Below are 21,212 nucleotides of genomic sequence, written 5' to 3' on the forward strand. Positions count from 1 at the left end.
AGCATCCCCTCTCTCTGCACTCACGCTACTGCCTTCCTCTAGCATCCTCCTGGAGAATGTACCCAACACTGTGCGCGTTCCTATGGCTGCTATCTCCTGAGACAGTGTGTTTGTAGATTTCTGTATCTCAGCTTGAAAGTTAGAATGTAGTTTAGTCCGGTCGCAGGTCCCGTGGACTCGATCGCCGCGGGAATACCCGTGATCGTCTTGTGGGGCGGCTGAACTAGGAGATGCCTTTGTTAACAGCATCTCCCAGTTCTGCCTAGCAACAAGTGACGCTGATCTCTGCTCCATGTGATTGGAGCAGAGATCAGCATTCCCTAAAAGAAAGCCTAGCCCCCAACAGTTAGTAACACGTCCCTAGGAACACTCAACCCCTTCACTGCCAGTGTCATTTACACAGGAATCACTGCATTTGTATAGCAGTGATAGCTTTATAAATGACAATGGTCCCAAAAATGTGTCAAAAATGTCCGATGTGTCCGCCATAATGTCGCAGTCACAATAAAAATTGCTGATCGCCGCCATTACTAGTAAAAAAATATTATTAATAAAAATGCCATAAAACTATCCCCTATTTTGTAAACGCTATAACTTTTGCGCAAACCAATCAATAATCGCTTATTGCAATTCTTTTTTACCAAAAATATGTAGAAGAATACGTATCGGCCTAAACTGAGGGAAAAAATGTTTTTTTATATATTTTTGGGGAATATTTATTATAACAAAAAGTAAAAAATAATGCGTTTTTTCTAAATTGTCGCTCTATCTTTGTTTATAATGCAAAACATAAAAACAGCAGAGGTGATCAAATACCACCAAAAGAAAGCTATATTTGTGGGGAAAAAAGGATGTAAATTTTGTTTGGGAGCCACGTTGCATGACCGCACAATTGTCAAAGCGACACAGTGCCGAATCGCAAAAAGTATATAAAAGTAGATACAGGTGTATATTGTGCTGTGCTGGAGGCACACAACACCGACTAACTCCATCAGATGCCTTTATTGTAGAACACCAGCAATAAAGGGTAGATAAAGGTGTATACTGTGCTGGAGGCACACAACACCCACTAACTCCTGCAGATGGCTGTATTAGAGAACAACAGCAATAAAGGGTAGATACAGGTGTATATTGTGCTGTGCTGGAGGCACACAACACCCACTAACTCCTGAAGATGCCTTTATTATAGAACACCAGCAATAAAGGGTAGATACAGGTGTGTACTGTGCTGGAGGCACACAACACCCACTAACTCCTGCAGATACCTTTATTATAGAACACCAGCAATAAAGGGTAGATACAGGTGTATACTGTGCTGGAGGCACACAACACCCACTAACGCCTGCAGATGACTGTATTAGAGAACACCAGCAATAAAGGGTAGATATAGGTGTATACTGTGCTGTGCTGGAGGCACACAACACCCACTAACTGCTGCAGATGCCTTTATTATAGATCCCCAGCAATAAAGGGTAGATACAGGTGTATACTGTGCTGGAGGCACACAACACCCACTAACTCCTGCAGATGCCTCTATTATAGAACACCAGCAATAAAGGGTAGATACAGGTGTATATTGTGCTGTGCTGGAGGCACACAACACCCACTAACTCCTGCAGATGGCTGCATTAGAGAACATCAGCAATAAAGGGTAGATAAAGGTGTATATTGTGCTGTGCTGGAGGCACACAACACCCACTAACTCCTGCAGATGGCTGTATTATAGAACATCAGCAATAAAGGGTAGATACAGATGTATATTGTGCTGTGCTGGAGGCACACAATACCCACTAACTCCTGAAGATGCCTTTATTATAGAACACCAGCAATAAAGGGTAGATACAGGTGTATACTGTGCTGGAGGCACACAACACCCACTAACTCCTGCAGATGGCTGTATTAGAGAACACCAGCAATAAAGGATAGATACAGGTGTATATTGTGCTGTGCTGGAGGCACACAACACCCACTAACTCCTGCAGATGGCTGTATTAGAGAACACCAGCAATAAAGGGTAGATAAAGGTGTATATTGTGCTGTGCTTGAGGCACACAACACCCACTAACTCCTGCAGATGGCTGTATTAGAGAACACCAGCAATAAAGGGTAGATAAAGGTGTATAGTGTGCTGTGCTGGAGGCACACAACACCCACTAACTCCTGCAGATGGCTGTATTAGAGAACACCAGCAAAAAGGGTAGATACATGTGTATATTGTGCTGTGCTGGAGGCACACAACACCCACTAACTACTGCAGATGGCTGTATTGGAGAACACCAGCAATAAAGGGTAGATAAAAGTGTATATTGTGCTGTGCTTGAGGCACACAACACCCACTAACTCCTGCAGATGTTTGTATTAGAGAACACCAGCAATAAAGGGTAGATACATGTGTATATTGTGCTGTGCTGGAGGCACACAACACCCACTAACTACTGCAGATGGCTGTATTGGAGAACAACAGCAAAAAGGGGTAGATACAGGTGTATATTGCGCTGGAGGCACACAACACCCAAGTAACTCCTGCAAATGGCTGTATTAGAGAACAACAGCAAGAAAGGGTAGATACAGGTGTATACTGCGCTGGAGGCACACAACACCCACTAACTTCTGCAGATGCCTGAGAAAAGAACAAACTGTCCCTGCCTATCCTTCTCTCCCTGCATGCTGGAACACAATACACAAGGCCGCCGCACTGGCGGCCTTATATAGTGTGGGGCGTGTACTAAACCCCCCTGAGCTCTAATTGGCCACAGGCATCCTGCGCAGTGCATTGTGGGCCGCGAACGCCACACAAATTTGGCGTGAATGGCCCACAGAGTTCTGGCTTTGTCGAACTGGTAAACACCCGGTGTTCGAGTCGAACATGCATTCAACTCGAACACCAAACTCATCCCTATTGGCAATCTGTTGAGAGGTAAGCAAGTTGGTGGGTGGGGGGTGAAGTAAGGAATTAAGGGTAGAAAAGAGTTGACAAGGTTTGAGTGGGAGGGTTTTGATGAGAGTGTTGTAATAGGTTTGTTTAGCAGTGTGAAGGCAGGAGTTGTATTTGAGAAGGGCAGATTTGTAGAGGGTAAAGTCTTGCAGGGATTTAGATTTACGCCATGCTCGCTCAAGAGCACGGCTGTGTCTCTTGAGACTTCTGGTATCGTCTGTTTTCCAGGGTTGTGGCAGACGGGGGCCTGGTTCTTCATGTAGAAAGAGGAGCGTGTAGGTCTAGGGAGGAGGACAGCGTGTTGTTGTAGATGGAAGTGGTTAGGTCTGGGCAGGATAGGGGTGCGATTTTGTCATAAAGGCCATCAGTAACAGAGTGAAGAAGGGAAGGGTTGAGATTGCGAAGGTTTCTGCGGGTAGTGGTTTGTGGGTTGGCAGCATGGGATGTAGGAGACAAGGAGAGAGTGAAACTGATAAGGTTGTGATCAGAAAGAGGAAAGTGTGTGTTAGAGAGATTGCAGGGAGTGCAGCGATGGGAGAATACGAGGTCGGGAGTATTGCCGTTGGAGTGAGTGGTGGTTTGTGTCCATTGTGTTAGGTTAAAAGAGGAGGTTAGGTTGAGTAGTTGAGAAGTGGTAGCAGTATTACCATTGATTGGAATGTTAAAGTCACCTAGGATGATGGCAGGCACTTCAGATAAGAGAAAATAGGGTAGCCATGCAGAGAAATCATCCAGAAAGCGTGACACTGGTCCAGGAGGTCGATAAATAACTGCAAACCTCAGACAAACTGGAGATAAAAGACGAAAGCAGTGCATTTCAAATGAGCAGGGGGAAGAGAGGGAGGTGTGGGAAGTACTTGGAAGGTGCATTGTGGGGAGAGGAGAAGTCCGACGCCACCTCCTTTTCGTTCACTGGGTCTGGTGGAGTGAGTCCAAAGGAGGCCACTGTGGGACAGGGCAACTGGAGAGGTAGTGTTGAATTCCTGGAGCCAGGTTTTGTATTGTAAAATCTTGGATGAGAACCTTCTTGCCCCAGCCAGAACGCTGAAGATGGGTCATGGATGGGTCCACGACAATGACCCAAAACATACAACCAAGGCAACAAAGGAGTGGCTCAATAAGAAGCACATGAAGGTCATGGAGTGGCCTAGCCAGTCTCCACGACCTTAATCCTATAGAAAATTTATAGAGAGAGCTGAAACTTCAAGTTGCCAAGCAACAGCCAAGAAACCTTAATGATTCAGAGAAGATCTGTAAAGAAAATTGGACAAAAATCACTCCTGAGATGTGTGCAAACCTCATAACTACAAGAAACTTCTTACCTCTGTGCTTGCCAACAAGGGTTTCTCCACCAAGTACTAAGTCATGTTTTGCGTGGGCATCAAATACTTATTTTACTCACTGAACTGCAACTCTATTTATAACATTTGTTTTGTTTTTATGTGTTTTGTTTTTTTCTGGATTTTTGGTCGATATTCTCTCTCTATTATTTAAACTACACCTATGATTAAAATTATTATATTATAGAGCCTTAAAGGGATTGTAAAGTGAATTTTTTTTTTTTAAATAACAAACATGTTATACTTACCTCCACTGTGCAGCTTGTTTTGCAGAGAGTGGCCCCGAACCTGCTCTTCTGGGGTCCCTCTCTCTACTTCCTCCTGCAGGTACTTCTCACGTTCATGCGAGCTCCCTCGCATGGTGAGAAGCATCTGTGGGCGCGCTCCTGTGATACAGCCGGCGGCTATAGCCGCTCGCTGTATCACACAGCCCCGCCCCCCGGCGCTCCGCGCCAGTGGCTGCGCTGCTTTCCATTCATCCACTCCAGCCAATCAGCGGCCAGGCTGAACGGTGGAAAGGACGTCGGGGGACGAGCGTGGGACTTTCAAGGGGTGAGGTAAGTAAAACGGGGGGCTGGGGGCGCCAGCACTGTCAGATGCATTAAGGTGAAAAAACATTTACCTTTACAATCCCTTTAAAGTGGTTGTAAACCCATGGGAAAAATAAATAAAAAAAAGCAACCTGTAAGGCATAATGAGCTAGTATGCATAGCATACTAGCTCATTATGAATAACTTACCTGAGAACGAAGCCCCCGAAGCGGTCCTCCGTCTTCAAGTCCTGCCATGGATCCCGGAGTGACTTCCGGGTCTCGCTGCTCCGGCGCTGTGATTCGCCAGAGCAGCGATGATGTCACTCCCGCGCATGCGCACAGGAGCCAACACTCGTGGCATATCGCCGCGATCTGCGGCCTGCCCAGTGCACCTGCGCGCCGCTGTCTACGGCGCATGCGCCGTAGACAGCGGTGGCTGTCTTTTTGTAAATATCTCCTAAACCGTATAGGTTTAGGAGATATTTCTTGGACCTACAGGTAAGCCTTAATCTAGGCTTACCTGTAGGTCAAAGTGGTTTGTAAGGGTTTACAACCACTTTAAAGCGGGAGTAAATCCGCTGACTCTGTTTTTTTTTACACGTGTAAGGGAAAAGGCATAATGAGCTAGTATGCACCACATACTAGCTCATTATGAAATACTTACCTTAGAACAAGGTGCCTACATCTCACTCGGTCCATGCCAAGGTATCTGACATGTTCCCTCGGCGTGTCTTTTGGGTATCGCGGCTCCGGCACTGTGAGTGGCCGGAGCCGCAATGTCATCACTCCCGTGAGGGTGCGCGGGAGGTTACTTCCGAGCAGGGTCTGGCGTCTGCCGGACTTTCAGCCGAGAATCCACAGTGCGTATGCGCCGCTGAAGTCAGTGGCTCATTGCAAGGGGAATATCTACTAAACCGTACAGATTTAGGAGATATTCTTTTTACCTACAGGTAAGCCTTATTATAGGCTTTCCTGTAGGCCAAAGTAAAAAATGTAGCTATACAACCTCTTTAATTTCTTTGTAAGTGGGCAAACTTACAAAATCTGCAGGAGATGAAATTATTATTTTTGCCACTGTATAACTCATGTATAGCGATACCCTCACTTAAGAGGGCCGCAAGTTTGGTTTGGGTCCTGAGCACAGCTCCGCCAACCCCCCGGCAATCTGCACTACCGACTTTGGCACAGTTAGTATCTAGCAATACACATTAAATCGCTTATACTCTAAATATGTGTGTGTGCATGCGTGGGTAACTCAAGCTCATAGACAATCCTTGAAAGTATATAACTGACTTTACTTATTGTTTTTATAAAAGGAATAACATGAATCAAACATTTGGATTGCAACACATAATCAGGTCCCTGCAGTAACCAGTGATAAAGATAAACAGAGTAGTCAGCATAATAAAGTATTTCTATGCAACTCTAGTGCTGCCCTTTTTCAGCTACTTCCCCGCATGGGTAAACTAACACCCAGCGCTCTCTACCTATGCAGTCAGGCCTGACTGATCTAGATGGAAGTCCAGTAAAACAATATTCGCTAGCAATCTTTCGGTGGTGCACTTGAAGAACAACTTTGTAATCCAAACGAATAATAATAAAGATAAAGCATCTGTCTTTAAACAGCTCTCACCACCCGGACAAGTCCAAGTCCGGTTTCTCTGCTTTTCGTCTAGGAACAGGAATCCACCGACCTCCGAGTCTTCAATCCTTCTGGTGTACTGCAGCAAGGAATGAGAAAATGTCTCTCAGGTGCAACTAGGCTGGCAGAGAGCTCTTTGGAAAAGAGCACAAGGCCCAGGCTTCAGGCCTTGTGCCTCAGCATTTCAGCACAGATCTCCTCTTGCTTGAAGAGAGGGGGGTGTCCAAAGAGGAAGAACTAGGCCTCTCCCCCTCCTTATATATCCTCCCCCATGAGTCTTTGAGACATAACTCAAAACATCCTGGGAACCAGCGGGGTTCTGGGAACAGTAGTTTTATAGTTCTTAAAGAGACCCCGCTACACATGTAACTGGGCAGGGAATATGTGCATCTGAAGAGACGGAGAGGGGTCACTGTGTAAATTTCACCTTCAGCTATTGAGCTCAGCAACCAATAAGGTAGCCTGGAAAATGTGAAAATGAGCCGAGAGTTCAATTTGCTTCCTGCATTTGAAAATACAAACTATTTATATACAATATTTCAGATATAACATATCTTTCAAAACATATATTGCCTTTAATAAGGGAGGGCAAAGCTAGACAGGCAGCCTAAAGGCCAGTGTTGAATACACAACCTAAAAGCTTCCAAATGTGTGCACCCCAAAGCTCAAGCACACATCCATGTGTGTGTGTGTACATATAACACAGTTTACTATGCTTCGGTTATGTATGAACACAGCGAGTGATCGGTACTGATCACTCACTGTATTCATTCAGAAAAGGAAGGGTCCTGTAAATGACATAGGGGACCAGGCAGCAAGGGGAATCTGTGCCACATGGGGTATTTGGTGTGCGCCCAGGCACACCTGGCACATAGGGTTGCCACATCATCCCTTTAAAACTGAACACATATGAATTACACAGGTTCTGTGGCTGATTAAGGTGGTAATGAAACTCACTTGGTGCCTTATCTGCATTAAATTAGCCTCAGAACTTGTGTAATTCATATGTGTTTGAGTTTAAAGGGATGAGGTGGCAACCCTACTGGCACACCCTGTATGCATGCCTATGGTTGAAGGGCTTCAGGCTTGTGTTAATGGCATCAGTTTCAGATGCTTCTGAGATCTTCTGAACCAGAATTTGACCTGCTTTAACTGAGTTTTGCATTGCCATAGACTTGTATTGTATGCGAACAATAGCCTGTTAGTGCAGACCCTTATACCTCCATCACCCATATGCAAAAACGGAAGCCAATTAGTCAGCATGTTATTGGACAGTGGGTGGGAAGATGAGAACATGGGAAAAACTCATAGAGATACAAGGAGAACAGACTTAATACATTCCTGGTGGAAAAGGAACCCAGGACAACATTGCTATAATCCCACCGTGCCATTTACTATTGCACCATGCTGGAGTTTGTATGTTCTCCCGTATTTGCTGAGGTTCACAGCAGGCACTTTGATGACTTCCAATATCTAAAAGGAGAACATGCCCATGGGACTTTGTTTGAGTTGCCCAACAAAGTTTAAATTACAGTACATTACAATAAATTAAATAAACATAATACTATAATAATAATAACTACATAATAATTTTTTTTTAAATACATATTTTTATTCCATATTAAAGTTTAAAAAAGGTAAACTATAGATATATCTTAGTATGAGAATTAAACGGACATGACAGCGTTGGTGTATGTTTCCACATGAAGACAACATTATACAGAAGGACAGGAGCATAAATGCTAGACTTCATCTCAACATATTTCATGTTCATGTTCATATTTCATTTTGATGTTCACTTCTTCAGAAGCAAATGAAATCCAAAAACCCAAGCATATTTGTGGAGATACCATATCATCAGGGTAAAAAAAAGAGGAGAAAAACACTCTAAGCCCTTGTACACACGGTCGGAGATTCCGACGGAATGTGTCCGATCGGAGCATTTTGTCGGATATTCCGACTGTGTGTGGACTGCATCGGACTGTTTCCGTCGGAATATCCGTCGGACCAAATTTTCCAACTTGCCGGAAATATTTTCCGCCAAAATTCTCCGATCGGACATACTCCGATCATGTGTAGAGAATTCCAATCGGACAAAGTGCCACGCATGCTCAGATCAAATTCCTACATTAAAGCTATTGGCTACTAGCCTGAATGTAGTCCCGTCATAATGAAATAACGTCATCACGTTCTGAACGATCGGATTTTCCGACAACTTCGTCCAACCGTGTGTATGCAACAGTTTCGGACAAAATCCGACGGATTTGGTTGTCGGAATCTCCAACCGTGTGTACAAGGGCTTAGAATTGCAACTGGTTCTTTTTTGTTTAAATATTTTATTGTGTTTTGCAAGATACAATTAATTTGCATTGTAAGATCTTTTTATACAATATAAAGTCAAAACAAAGCTTCTCAGATGAATAAAGATTGGTCAGGTAAAATCATTCAATAGTATATACCGACTGTCTGTGTAACAAGTAATGCTTCTTAATATTGGTATTTCTATGTTGGCAATGGTAACCATTGCATACTGGATAGAGGTAGTGATATAAAATCAATAAACATGTAGAGATATAAAATAGGTTGGGGACAATGGTAATAATGGGATGACAATTTGAGATATTGCGGGTTAGTTGGTGGATAGGCTACTCAAACCAGGGCCAAGATCTGACTCTGTGGCTTGGCGCTACCTGGCAAAAATAACTCAAGAATATCAACCATCCCAAGTATCCCCATTTGTAATAGAACCTGTAGAATGTGGAGTAAGGTTTGGCATAGGGGTACGAAAGGGAGAGAAGGAGTTTCCAGAGAGTATTATTTAATTGGATATTCAGAGAGTACGAATCAGAAAATGAAAGTAGGTATTCAGGTCTTTTTCGTTTATATTAACTTATTATCTATAACGGGGGGGGGGGGGGGGTAATGGTCGATCCATGGTTTCCATAAAGATTCAAATTTGGTTATTTTGTCTAAATAGATTGTTTCAATCTTTGCATGGTTCATAGCTTGTGGCTTGTGTCACTCTTTGTTTAACAGATTAACAGTGTGCAAAGGGAGTTGTTTTTCCATGTTTTTGCGATGGTTGGTTTAGCCGCTGTTGTTACAAAGAGCAAGAGCTTGAATTGGAGAGGAGTTAAAATTTGAGGTTTGTTATTCAACAATGCTACAGTAGGATCAGGAGGTAAAGAAACCTTAAACATTATAGAAAGGATTTTGAAAATGTTTGTTCAAAATGAGTAGGCTATAGGACATTCCCACCAAATATGTATGTGGGTGCCCAATGTGGTACAACCTCGAAAACAGTTGGAAGGGTATTGGCTAAATTTGGCTATTCTGGCTGGAACTAAATACCATCTAAATACCATCTGGTAAGCACGTTATAATTTGTTTCTAGGGCTACTATATTTGGCGTGGCTGATTTCGTTGCTTGCCAGATCTGAGTCCAATTTAAGTCATCTGTGTGGAGGTGAAGATCTGTTTACCATTTAGAAGTGTAGGAAGAGGAAAAGGAAGTTGCAGTAATTTGGCATTTAAATCAGAGATAAGTCCACGTCTGTGTGGATCCGTTTTGCAACAAAAATAGAGACTGTAAGAGGCGTGGTATCCAAAGGTTTGTTTTGGATTAAAAAGTTTTTGATTTGAAGATACCAGAAGGTTTCTGTCTGTTGTAGATTATGTTGTTCGCATAAGGTGAGGGAAGGATATTATGTTAGAGGATTGAAAGAATTGGTGGATTCGTATTAAACCAGCTTTAGACCCTGCTGAAAACAATGCTGGGGGTGACCAGGTTGGGTAGAAGGAAGGATTGTGGAGAAAGGAAAGAAGAGGATTTTGTCGAGATTGGAATCCCAAACAAGTTTTCTGTCTATCCCAGATGGAAAGGCTATGTTTGGTGTAGGGATTAGTGATAGTTTTCTGTTGCTTGGTGGTAAGCCACAAGAAATTTGCAGTGGATAAGGGATCGCAGTCTACTGATTCAAGTGCTACCCACAGTGGTATTTCCTTTGTGGCATGGTATTTGGTCAATTGAGCCAATTGTGCTGCATAATACTATTTTGTATAATCAGGTACTCCACTCCTAGACCTCCTCTGATTTTGGGGGAATAAAGAGTATGCTTGGGTAATCGAGGTCTAAATTTGTCCCAAATGTATTGAATAATTTTCCATTGGAGAATGCATAGAAGGTGTAATGGGACTGGTATAGGAAGTACTCTAAAAAGATAAAGGATCTTGGGAAGTATGGACATTTTGATAACTGTTATAAGGCCCGTCCATGCCAGTGGTAGGGATGACCAGGTTGAAAGCAATTTAGTAAGTTTCTGTTTATAGTGCAGGGTAGTTAGACATATAGAGATCTTTCAGATTAGCTGTGAGATTAATACCTAGATATGTTATATGCGTTGTTGACCAGGTAAACAGGAGAGAGTTGTGTAATTGTGATTGAAGTTCAGGTGATAATTATATATTTAGAGCTTTGTATTTATGAGGATTTATCATGAAGCCAGATAGATGTCCAAATTCTGTAAGAATGTTAAGTCGGACGGGTGCAGATAACAAGGGTTCAGTGAGAAATATTAGGGCATCGTCTGCGAATAGGCAAATTTTATGGTGGTGACCTCCAAGTTCAAGATCCCTGATGTTTGCTATAGAGAAAAGTGAGGATCGAGAAGGGGGTTAGTCGGTAAATTGTTTATGTATATTTAACCAATGAAATAAGAAGCTTGTATTTCAGCTAAGGAGAAGGTGGAGCTAGTATCCAAGAGGTGGTGAAAAAACACCAGCCAGTGAGTACAATTTGTCCAAGAATGTCCAAAGCAATCTGTCGGGCACTCGAGGATGTATTGGAAGTGCAGTGGCTATCTCCGGGACTACGACAGCCATCAAATAGGTGATTTAAAAACAATAAAGTCTCAAATACAATAAATATTTGAGGTAACAAGTATGGATCCAGTTGGTATGATAAGGTAAACTGGATCATTTATTCTAGAACAGTGTTGTAGTTAATGTATAAGTAGAATTAAATCAATGTTCTAGAACAGGATCCAAGAAATAAGTGTATGCTTAAGAGTATACACAGAGAGAATGGGCTACCTTATTTCTTATATAAGGATAATAGTTTACCCTATATGTACTTATAGGTGTAGCACTGACCCCCGAAGGAGCGGCCGTTTTGTTTGGGCTTACCGTTTACCTTCAACACCTCATAGCTCATCATTCTTGTCTAGGGGTTCCCGAGGTTGATGGCCCAATAACTGCAGAGACCGACACTTTAATTCCTTTTGGAATTTTTATTTGCTTAAAACAGTTGAACAGAAACTCAGTCTCTCAGTCGGGAATAGAGGGTAAGGGTATAGAAACTCAGACACTTTGGAACTGCTGACACTCAATAAATGTCTCTCTCTAGATGATCCAGGGAATAGCCACTCGCAACTGGATACTTCAACTGTTGGATAAATCCTTGTTTGTGGAACTAGTAGCCGACAAATGATTTTAGCTTAACAAAGTCTCTGCCAAAGACTTGGTTTCAAAACTTTAGATGAACACAAAAAGTCTCTCACAGGAGACAGTTGCAACTGAAGGATAAAGTTAGGAACCTTCTTACAGATACCGTAAGAAATGCGGATTCAATTAGTGTCCTTACAGCTCAGCTTCCAGGCTCTTACCGAGCAGCCAGCCTCATGCATAGCCCTCTTCTGAAGAGTCCTCCCCTGGTTGCATGTAGAGTTGCTGGGCCTCTCCAAAACCTGAGATGGCACCGGACCACTTTACAATCCTCCTTTCAGTTACTGCACCTTGGACTAGCCAGTTCCGAGGCTCGGGAAAAGAATGCATCCGGCCCCCAGGCCATGAGGGCCTCTGGGGGCTGGTCAGGAGGAGCAGGACCAGAACCCAGAACCACGTGACTTCAGCACCTTAACCACTTAAGGACCGCCGTATTGCCAATGTACGTCATTGCAATGGCATGTACAGGCACAAGCACGTACATCGGACCCCCTCCCGCTGGATACGGCAGTCCGGTTCGCTTCAGGAGCGATCCGAGATGAGGGGATGGCCGTTGGTTTCTGGTCACCCCCTCTCGATCGCTCCTGGCGAATGAGAAGCTTCCTCCCACTGTGTATTGTATACACAGGCAGGGAGGAAGTGATGTCATTCTCCTTGGGGCGGTCTTTTTGACCGGACTACGAGGAGAAGACTAAAAGTAAGTGCACCAAACACTACTCTAACACATAGGTACACATAGGTACACAAACCCCCCCGATCCCCCCCCCCCAGTCACAGTGTCACTGATTGCAGTGATCATTTATTTACTGATCACTGCATTCAGTGTCAGTTGTAAAAGTAAAAACTGTCAGGGCAGTTAGTGTTAGGTTCAGGGTAGCCCCCTACCACCCCCAATAAAGATTTAACCCCCTGATTGCCCCTAGTTAACCCTTTCACCCCCTTTTGCCAGTGTCACTAAGCGATCATTTTACTGATCACTGCATTAGTGTCGCTAGTGTCGCTAGGTACCTAGTTATTTTTTTAGGTTCACCGCCAGGTTTTTATAGCGCTAGGTACCCCGATATACTACCCAATAATGGTTTTAACCCCCTGATTGCCCCTAGTTAACCCTTTAACCCCCTTTTGCCAGTATCACTAAGCGATCGTTTTTCTGATCGCTGCATTAGTGTCACTGATGTCGCTAGGTAGCTAGTTATTTTTTTAGGTTCACCGCCAGGTTTTTATAGCGCTAGGTACCCCGATATACTACCCAATAATGGTTTTAACCCCCTGATTGCCCCTAGTTAACCCTTTCACCCCCTTTTGCCAGTGTCACTAAGCGATCATTTTTCTGATCGCTGCATTAGTGTCGCTAGGTAGCTAGTTATTTTTTTAGGTTCACCGCCAGGTTTTTATAGCGCTAGGTACCCCCATATACTACCCAATATCGGTTTTAACCCTCTGATTGCCCCTAGTTAACCCTTTCACCAGTGATCACAGTATAAGTGTCACTGGTGACGCTGGTTAGCCAGTTAGTTATTTAGGTTCCCTGTCAGGTTTTTATATAGCGCCAGGGACCCCCATATACTACCTAATAAAAATTTGAACCCCCTGATTGCCCCTAGTTAACCCTTTCACCAGTGATCACCATATAAGTGTTACGGGTGACTCTGGTTAGTTTGCTTTTTATAGCATCAGGGCACCCACCATTTATTACCCAATAAAGGTTTAACCCCCTGATCACCCGGCGAGTGATATCAATTAGGTTTTAGGGTCAGGGTCTGCGTCGCCCCAGGCAGCGCTAGGTTAGTGCCAGTACCGCTAACACCCACGTGCAAAGCATAAACCTCCCATAGTGGTATCTGAACAGATCAATATCTGATCTGATCAGATCTATACTAGCATCCCCAGCAGTTTAGGGTTCCAAAAAAATGCATTGTTAGCGGGATCAGCCCAGATACCTGCTAGCACCTGCGTTTTGCCCCTCTGCCCAGCCCACCCAAGTGCAGTATCGATCGATCACTGTCACTTACAAAACACTAAACGCATAACTGCAGCGATCGCAGAGTCAGGCATGATCCCTGCGATCGCTAACAGTTTTTTTGGTAGCATTTTATATTTAAATCCGGAAGGCAGTGCTTGGTTTTCGGGGTTCCGTACGTGGCTAGGCTCCCAAAAAGTCCCCCACATGTGGTATCCCCGTACTTGGGAGAAGCAGCAGAATTTATTTTGGGGTGTAATTTGACTTATGCCCATAGCATGTGTGAGCAATATATCATTTAGTGACAACTTTGTGAAAAAAAAAAAAATTGTAATATTCCTGCAACTTGTGGCAAAATATAAAATATTTCATGGACTCAACATGCCTCTCAGTAAATAGCTTGGGGTGTCTACTTTCCAAAATGGGGTCATTTGGGGGGTTTTGTGCTATTTTGGCATTTTATGGCCTTCGAAACTGTGATAGGTAGTGAGGAGTGAAATCAAAAATTTGCACCCTTAGAAATCCTGAAGGCGGTGCTTGGATTTCGGGGTGCCGTACGCGGCTAGACTCCCAAAAGGTCCTACATATGTGGTATCCCCGTACTCAGGAGAAGCAGCAGAATATATTTTGGGGTGCAATTCCACATATAACTATGGCATGTGTGAGCAATATATCATTTAGTGACAACTTTTTTTAAACTTTTATTTTTTTTGTCATTATTCAATCACTTGGGACAAAAAAAAAAAATATTCAATGAGCTCAACATGCCTCTCCACAACTTCTTTGGGGTGTCTACTTTCCAAAATGGGGTCATTTGGGGGGGTTTGTACTGCCCTGCCATTTTAGCACCTCAAGAAATGAGATAGGCAGTCGTAAATTAAAAGCTGTGTAAATTCCAGAAAATGTACTCTAGTTTGTAGACGCTATAACTTTTGCGCAAACCAATAAATATACACTTATTGACATTTTTTTTACTAAAGACATGTGGCTGAATAAATTTTGCCCTAAATGTATGACTAAAATTGAGTTTATTCGATTTTTCTTATAACAAAAAGTAGAAAATATAATTTTTTCTCAAAATTTTCGGTCTTTTTCCATTTATATCGCAAAAAATAAAAATCGCAGAGGCAATCAAATAGCATCAAAAGAAAGCTCTATTTGTGGGAAGAAAAGGATGCAAATTTCGTTTGGGTACAACATTGCATGACCGTGCAATTACCAGTTAAAACAGTGCAGTGCGAAATTAAAAAGACCTCTGGTCCTTAGGCTGTTAATTGGTCCGGGGATGAAGTGGTTAAGTACCCTCTTCCGGAATACACAGCGAGAGAACGCACTCACTGATTGGCTCTGACAGAGGTATTGGTACCCAATGCGTCCAACCAGCCTGCGTTCCAATGCCTGCCAAAGGTGCTACCTGCACCTATGACCAGGCAGAACACCAGTACAGCCCAGCCAAACTGATGCCAAAACCACAATTTAGCACAATTAAACTCAAGACTCAACTACAGTCTCGAGAAAAAAACTAAATTTACAACATAGCGCGTACGCTTCAGGAGTACCGGCGCTACATATGGTATTTAAAGATCCAAAAAAACTAAGAATTAAATTACTAAATTATTATATTCTATCTAAATAAGGGTGAGAGATCTATAATTTGTGGAATTTAAGGAAGGATAGAGAATTATGTACTGTCAAAAGGGTCATAGGATAGACAAATTTTAGGTTTATATCTAGGTTTCATTTGAAATATATACTGACAAGCAGATCAGAAATCAAGATAAAGACTTTAGTTCGGATCTGCTTGTGCAGGGGATGTAGTTATGTGTAGTGTCGTGTATACTTATACTTACAAGAAGAATTATCACCCATTAAAGGATATATATATATATATGTGTGTGCAGCCTTCTGTAGGTGTTCCTGGTGTTGACAGGCGAAGATCAAGGATTATGGTGAGTAAATTGTCAGCAGTTTTGCCGATATAGGTGGTTCCTTAGTAGGTAAAGTGAATGGTGAAGGGAAAACTCCAGCGATAGGGGGTGCGATGATATTGAAGTACTTGTAAGTGAGGTTTCATCATCTTTCTTTTTATCAATGTTTGTTGAGAGTGGTCTTGATAGATTTGGTATCGATGACCCTGGAATATTAAGGAATGTTTGTTGCGGGTAGCTTCTAATAGTTGTTCTTTTGTGCAGAAATAGTGACATTTTATAATGATGTTTCTGGGGGGACCATCTTCTTTACGTGGCATTAAATCTGTGTAGTCTGTCCATTTCCAATTGTTCGATGGGAATAGAAGGGGCTAATACCTGGAATAGTTCAGTGACTGTTGATTGAAGATCCTCAATTAACCCAGGAATACCCCCAATACAGAGGTTAGATCTTCTTCTGTTTCTATTTTCAAAGTCTTCAAGACGATTTTGGAGGGAAGAGTATTCTTCTGAGGTATTCAAGTTCCTTTGGCATGATTTGTGGTAACATCAACTTCATCAACCCTTTGTTCCAGGATAGAGGTGTGTCGTCCTACCTGACAAATCTGTCTTGTCAATTTATCTGTAATGGCATCTGAGGTGGTCTGAAGGGCTTTATTAAGGACTCTTAAGGACTATTAAGTCAGAATTGAGTGATGTATGTTGTAGAGAATTAGGAATTATCCCAATATCATATTCTGGCTCACTGCGCTGTGAGGAGACTGGAGACTGCAGCTGCTTCTGTGAGTAAGCCCTTGTACACACGGTCGGACATTCCAACGGAAAATGTCCAATCGGACTGCGTTGTCGGATAATCCAACCGTGTGTGTGGGCTTCATCTGACTTTTTCCGTCGGAATGTCCGACCAACAAAATTTGAGAGCTGGATATAAAAGTTTTCCGACAACATGATCCGATCGGACATTGTCCGATCGTTTGTAGAGAATTCCGATCGGACAAAGTGCCACGCATGCTCAGATCAAATTCCTAGACCAAAGCTATTGGCTACTAGCCTGAACGTAGTCCCATCGTAACGAAATAACGTCATCACGTTACGTACGATCGGATTTTCTGACAACTTCGTCCGACCGTGTGTATGCAACACCAGATTCGGACAAAATTTGTCGGACAAAATCCAACGGATTTTGTTGTCGGAATGTCTGACCGTGTGTACAAGGGAAAGGACTGTGTGAGGTAAGAGAATAGCGCCGCCGTCGTTTTAGTTGTGGATCTAGTCAGCAGTTCTTGCTCTTTCCCTGCCTTCAGTTTGGCATTACTCCCGCTATATATCATTCCAAAAAGTGCTTAAGGGTAGCAGCTAGATACCTGTCACTGAGAAATGTCAGTAAGTCTCGAGTTATTAGTCTGTCACGTCCCAGTCGGAGCGGAGCACTTAGGCGGACATGTCCGTCCCAGGAGGCTTCGCGCATGCACCCCTGCAACTGTTTTTTTCTAGCCAGATCACTTAGTTTGTACCTTTTAGGTTTTATGTTCCTATAGCCAATGCTTGTCTTTGCTTTTAAATTCCTATACTAAAATATATGTATTGTTCATAGTTACATGGTTAGCCTGGCCGAAAAAAAGACACAAGTCCATCCAGTTCAATCAATAAACCATACAATCCCATAAACACAATTCTATTAAAGTGGTTGTAAACCCTTACAAACCACTTTGACCTACACGGTTTAGGAGATATTTACCTGAAGACAGCCACCGCTGTCTACGGCGCATGCGCCGTAGACAGCGGCGCACATGTGCACTGGATAAACTGCAGATCACGGCGATATGCCGCGAGTGTCGGCTCCCGTGCACATGCGCGGGAGTGACATCATCGCTACTCCGGCAAATCACAGCGCCGGAGCAGCGAGACCCACCAAGAAGATGGACGCTCGGAACTACAGGGGACAGCAGTGACTTCGCTGGCTCCTGTGTCAGGTAAGTGACACATAATGGGCTACTATGCCATGCATAGTAGTCCATTATGCTTTACCTTTGCATGGAATCAAAGAGGAAGTAAACCCATCAGGCTTTACTTCCTCTTTAAACTTTATTATGGAATAAAAATATGTATCATTTTATGTAATGTCATTTCAACTTTTTTGGCACAACTCTAGCCTTCCTTTATCTTTATTTTCATACCTACTTTCCACGGTCCAAAAAATATTCTGATTGGTCAACACACTTCTGGTTAAACTGACCCAAAATTCCATGCGGCAAGTAGGTGTAAGGGCTTCCTGCTCGTGTTTATTGGTCAGTCAGTGTACAGCAAAACAAAAGATAGGACAGGGGTAAGAATCACAGTGCAAAACGAAAGTCCAGCAAAACAATTCAGGCCGGGCTCACACATGTGCGGCTGCGGTTTGCAGTCTGGAGTCCGGTGCGTTTCTATTCACCGGTTTAGGTTGCGATTTTGGTGCAAATCTTTGCCTGAATTCGCACCTGAACTGGACCCAAAACTGCACAGGAATCTTTTCAAAACCACACACCCCGGACAGGCTTAAAAAACGGCTAAAAACGCATCCAATTCGCATATATGTGAACCCAGCCTAAGCCTTCTGGCTAGTAAATAGACCTTGTTGGGTCTGCTTCAGACCTGCAGACATGTTACCTCATAGCCTGCTTGCATTCGTTGCCAGAAACAACCCATTAAAGTGTTGCTAAACCCACAACAGTAAAATCAGTGTGTATCTGCAGTAAAGCATGTTTGTTATACTCACTGTGGAGCCTAAGGGGTTAATCCTCTGCATTGTATAAAAAAGCTGTTTCACAGTGGTGGCCCTTCCATAGATCTGTACATGGCGACACCCCCTAATCCATGTGCCCGGCCCCTAATCTACTGCACACATGGATTCCAACAAGGTTTTTTTGTTTTTGAAGTACATGGTTAGAGCCAGTGGCTCTAATTGACTTTAAAAAAGGGTGGGCTCGGGGCACAGAGCATTGCACCCTGAGCCCAGCCAGTTGTGTGACAGTAGCAAATTAATATTCGCTATCGTCTTTCTGATTCTCCTCCTTGCCAATCAGGAAGCAGGTTCTGAGACCTATCACCCGATTGGCCGAGAGCAGAAGTAATCCTATTGGACGCCTAGGAGGAGGAGAGGCAGGGGAAGCCGCCATCTGCCCGACCAGAGGAAGCGATGCCTGTGACCTAGATGGGGTAAGTGCGGGGCTGGTGACTAACTGACCGACCGGCAATGCACACTAAACTGAGCATGTGCAGCCTGTCCCCTGGCTCTGTTCTATCAGCAATGTACAGGAGATGATTTGAGGAAAGGGGAAAAAGGAGAGGATCAGAGAAGACAGGATCAAACAGCAGTGACGGCTGGTGGTATATTTTTTTTGGGGGGGAGGGGGTGGAAAACAATGCAATGCAAAAAAATATATACCACCAGCCGCCATTGCTGTTTGATCCTGTCTTCTCTCATCGTCAGGACATGCTCACTTTGGTGTGTATTGCTGGAGAGTTTTTTTTTTTCTTGATAGAGTGTATGTGATCAGCACAGGGCCAATTAGCACTCATAGGACAATCAGGGGGAATGAAAATCCCTCCTACAAGCTTTAACCAGACACTGGTAGAAGTCACAAGACTGCTATATACTGCTGATTAGAAAGGGTATTTAGGGTAAGGGTATTTAGCAGTTTATATTTACTAAAATAATTGCATTTGCATGTCCTGTGTACTGTGGGGGACCAGATACACAGGGTCCTGGGTTTAGTAACACTTTAACACAAGGAATGACGAATTATAACCCAGGTGGGGGACAAGGTGTGGTCAGTGATTAACCTCCTGCATCCTGCTACAAACTTTGCATTGCCGACCATTTACCTCATGAACCGCAAAATCCTTTGTGGCAGATACACTGACTCCACGCACCACCGACAGGGGCCGTTTGTTACAATGTACATGTATGACCGTAGTATGACCATAATGGAGATCTTCTGATCACTGCAGGTTTATCTAACTATGAGTGACGGGGCGTTTGATGATCAGTACGAAGGCTGCACAGAAAAGATGGAAAGTAGAGTAATAAATTCCCTACTTGCTGAAGAAAAACAAGCTGACGCAGAATTTAGAAGCACTTGGGATGCGGCAGAAATTAAATGGAACGCAGAGAAACCGAGTGTACCGAAAGGCTTTCGGGATGAGTACGGCATTGCCATCATGGCTTATTCCAACAAAGACAGAAATCTTTATTCAAACTTCAGCAGCGCAGTTAGAGATTATAGGAGCAAGTACGCCTTCCGTTACCATTCTCTGCACTTCTTGATGACGCGAGCCGTAGTGCTCCTCAGGTCGAGCTGTTGGTGGTCACCATGGTCAGTATACAGAGGGATGAAAGGAATTTATTTTGAGCCTGTAAAAATTGGAGGAGAAGTCAGGCTTGGCCAGTTTTCCTCGTCATCCACCAGCAAAACAGAAGCAGAGAAATTTGGAGATGACACGTTCTTCACCTTCACCAGCTGCTTTGGTGTCAAGCTCAAAAAATATTCCTATTTTCCAAAGGAAGAGGAGATTCTGATACCAGTAGATGAGGTTTTCACAGTGACCAACTTTACAAACCATGGAGGTAAAAACAGATTTGTCCTTAAAACGACAAAAAGAAGATGTCACTACTACAACTGTGACTACCTAATCGGAGGTTAGTAAACTTTTTTTGACTTTTTTGACAGTTTGTTTTGGGCTTTCATGTGAAAAAAAAAGGATGTAGGTCCAACTAAACATCTACCTGCCACAAACACGGACAATTAAAATCAAACATGAGAAAAAAACAAAAAAAAAACCCAATACTTTACACTTACAGAAATGAGTCACATACACTATATTGCCAAAAGTACTGGGATGATGGCCTTTACAAGCACATGAACTTTAATGGCATCCCAGTCTAAAGCCTCGTACACACGATCGGATTGTTGGCCAACAAAGCACCAGACTTTTGTCTGAAGGGCGTGTGCCGGGAACTTGTCTTGCATACAAACACAAACATAGTGACGTACTACGTGGAATTTCACCTCTTGAGTGCCACCCTTTGGGCACCTTCTGCTAATGTCGTGTTTGGTGAGCATTGATTCCGAGCATGCGTGTTTGTACTTTTTGACTTTTGTGTGACTGACTTGTGTAGACACGATAGGAAAATCTGACAACAGACCATTGTTCGACGAAAATTTACTAGCCTGCCATCCAACATTTGTTGGCAGAAAATTGGACAACAATTGTCTGAAGGAGCGTAGTAACGGTCACATTTTAGGCAAACAGTCTGTCATCACACAATTCCCTGCCGAAAATCCTATCGCGTGTACAAGGCTTTAGTCCGTAGGGTTAAATATTGAGTTGGCT

The 21,212-nt window shown here is 43.3% G+C and overlaps 1 protein-coding gene across 1 annotated transcript in view; it reads left to right on the top strand.

The window, feature by feature from the left end:
- LOC143927195 (ecto-ADP-ribosyltransferase 5-like) overlaps positions 1 to 21,212 on the top strand; it is a 425,121-nt gene that overhangs the window by 387,930 nt on the left and 15,979 nt on the right. Inside the window, exon 3 of the mRNA XM_077451173.1 lies at positions 19,830 to 20,517. Coding sequence (XP_077307299.1) covers positions 19,830 to 20,517 — 688 coding nt within the window. The remainder of the gene's footprint in view (positions 1 to 19,829; positions 20,518 to 21,212) is intronic.

The sequence above is a fragment of the Lithobates pipiens genome, unplaced genomic scaffold (genome assembly GCF_037356315.1).
Source record: "Lithobates pipiens isolate NorthernLeopardFrog02 unplaced genomic scaffold, aLitPip1_a1.2 Scaffold_23, whole genome shotgun sequence".
NCBI lineage: Eukaryota > Metazoa > Chordata > Amphibia > Anura > Ranidae > Lithobates > Lithobates pipiens.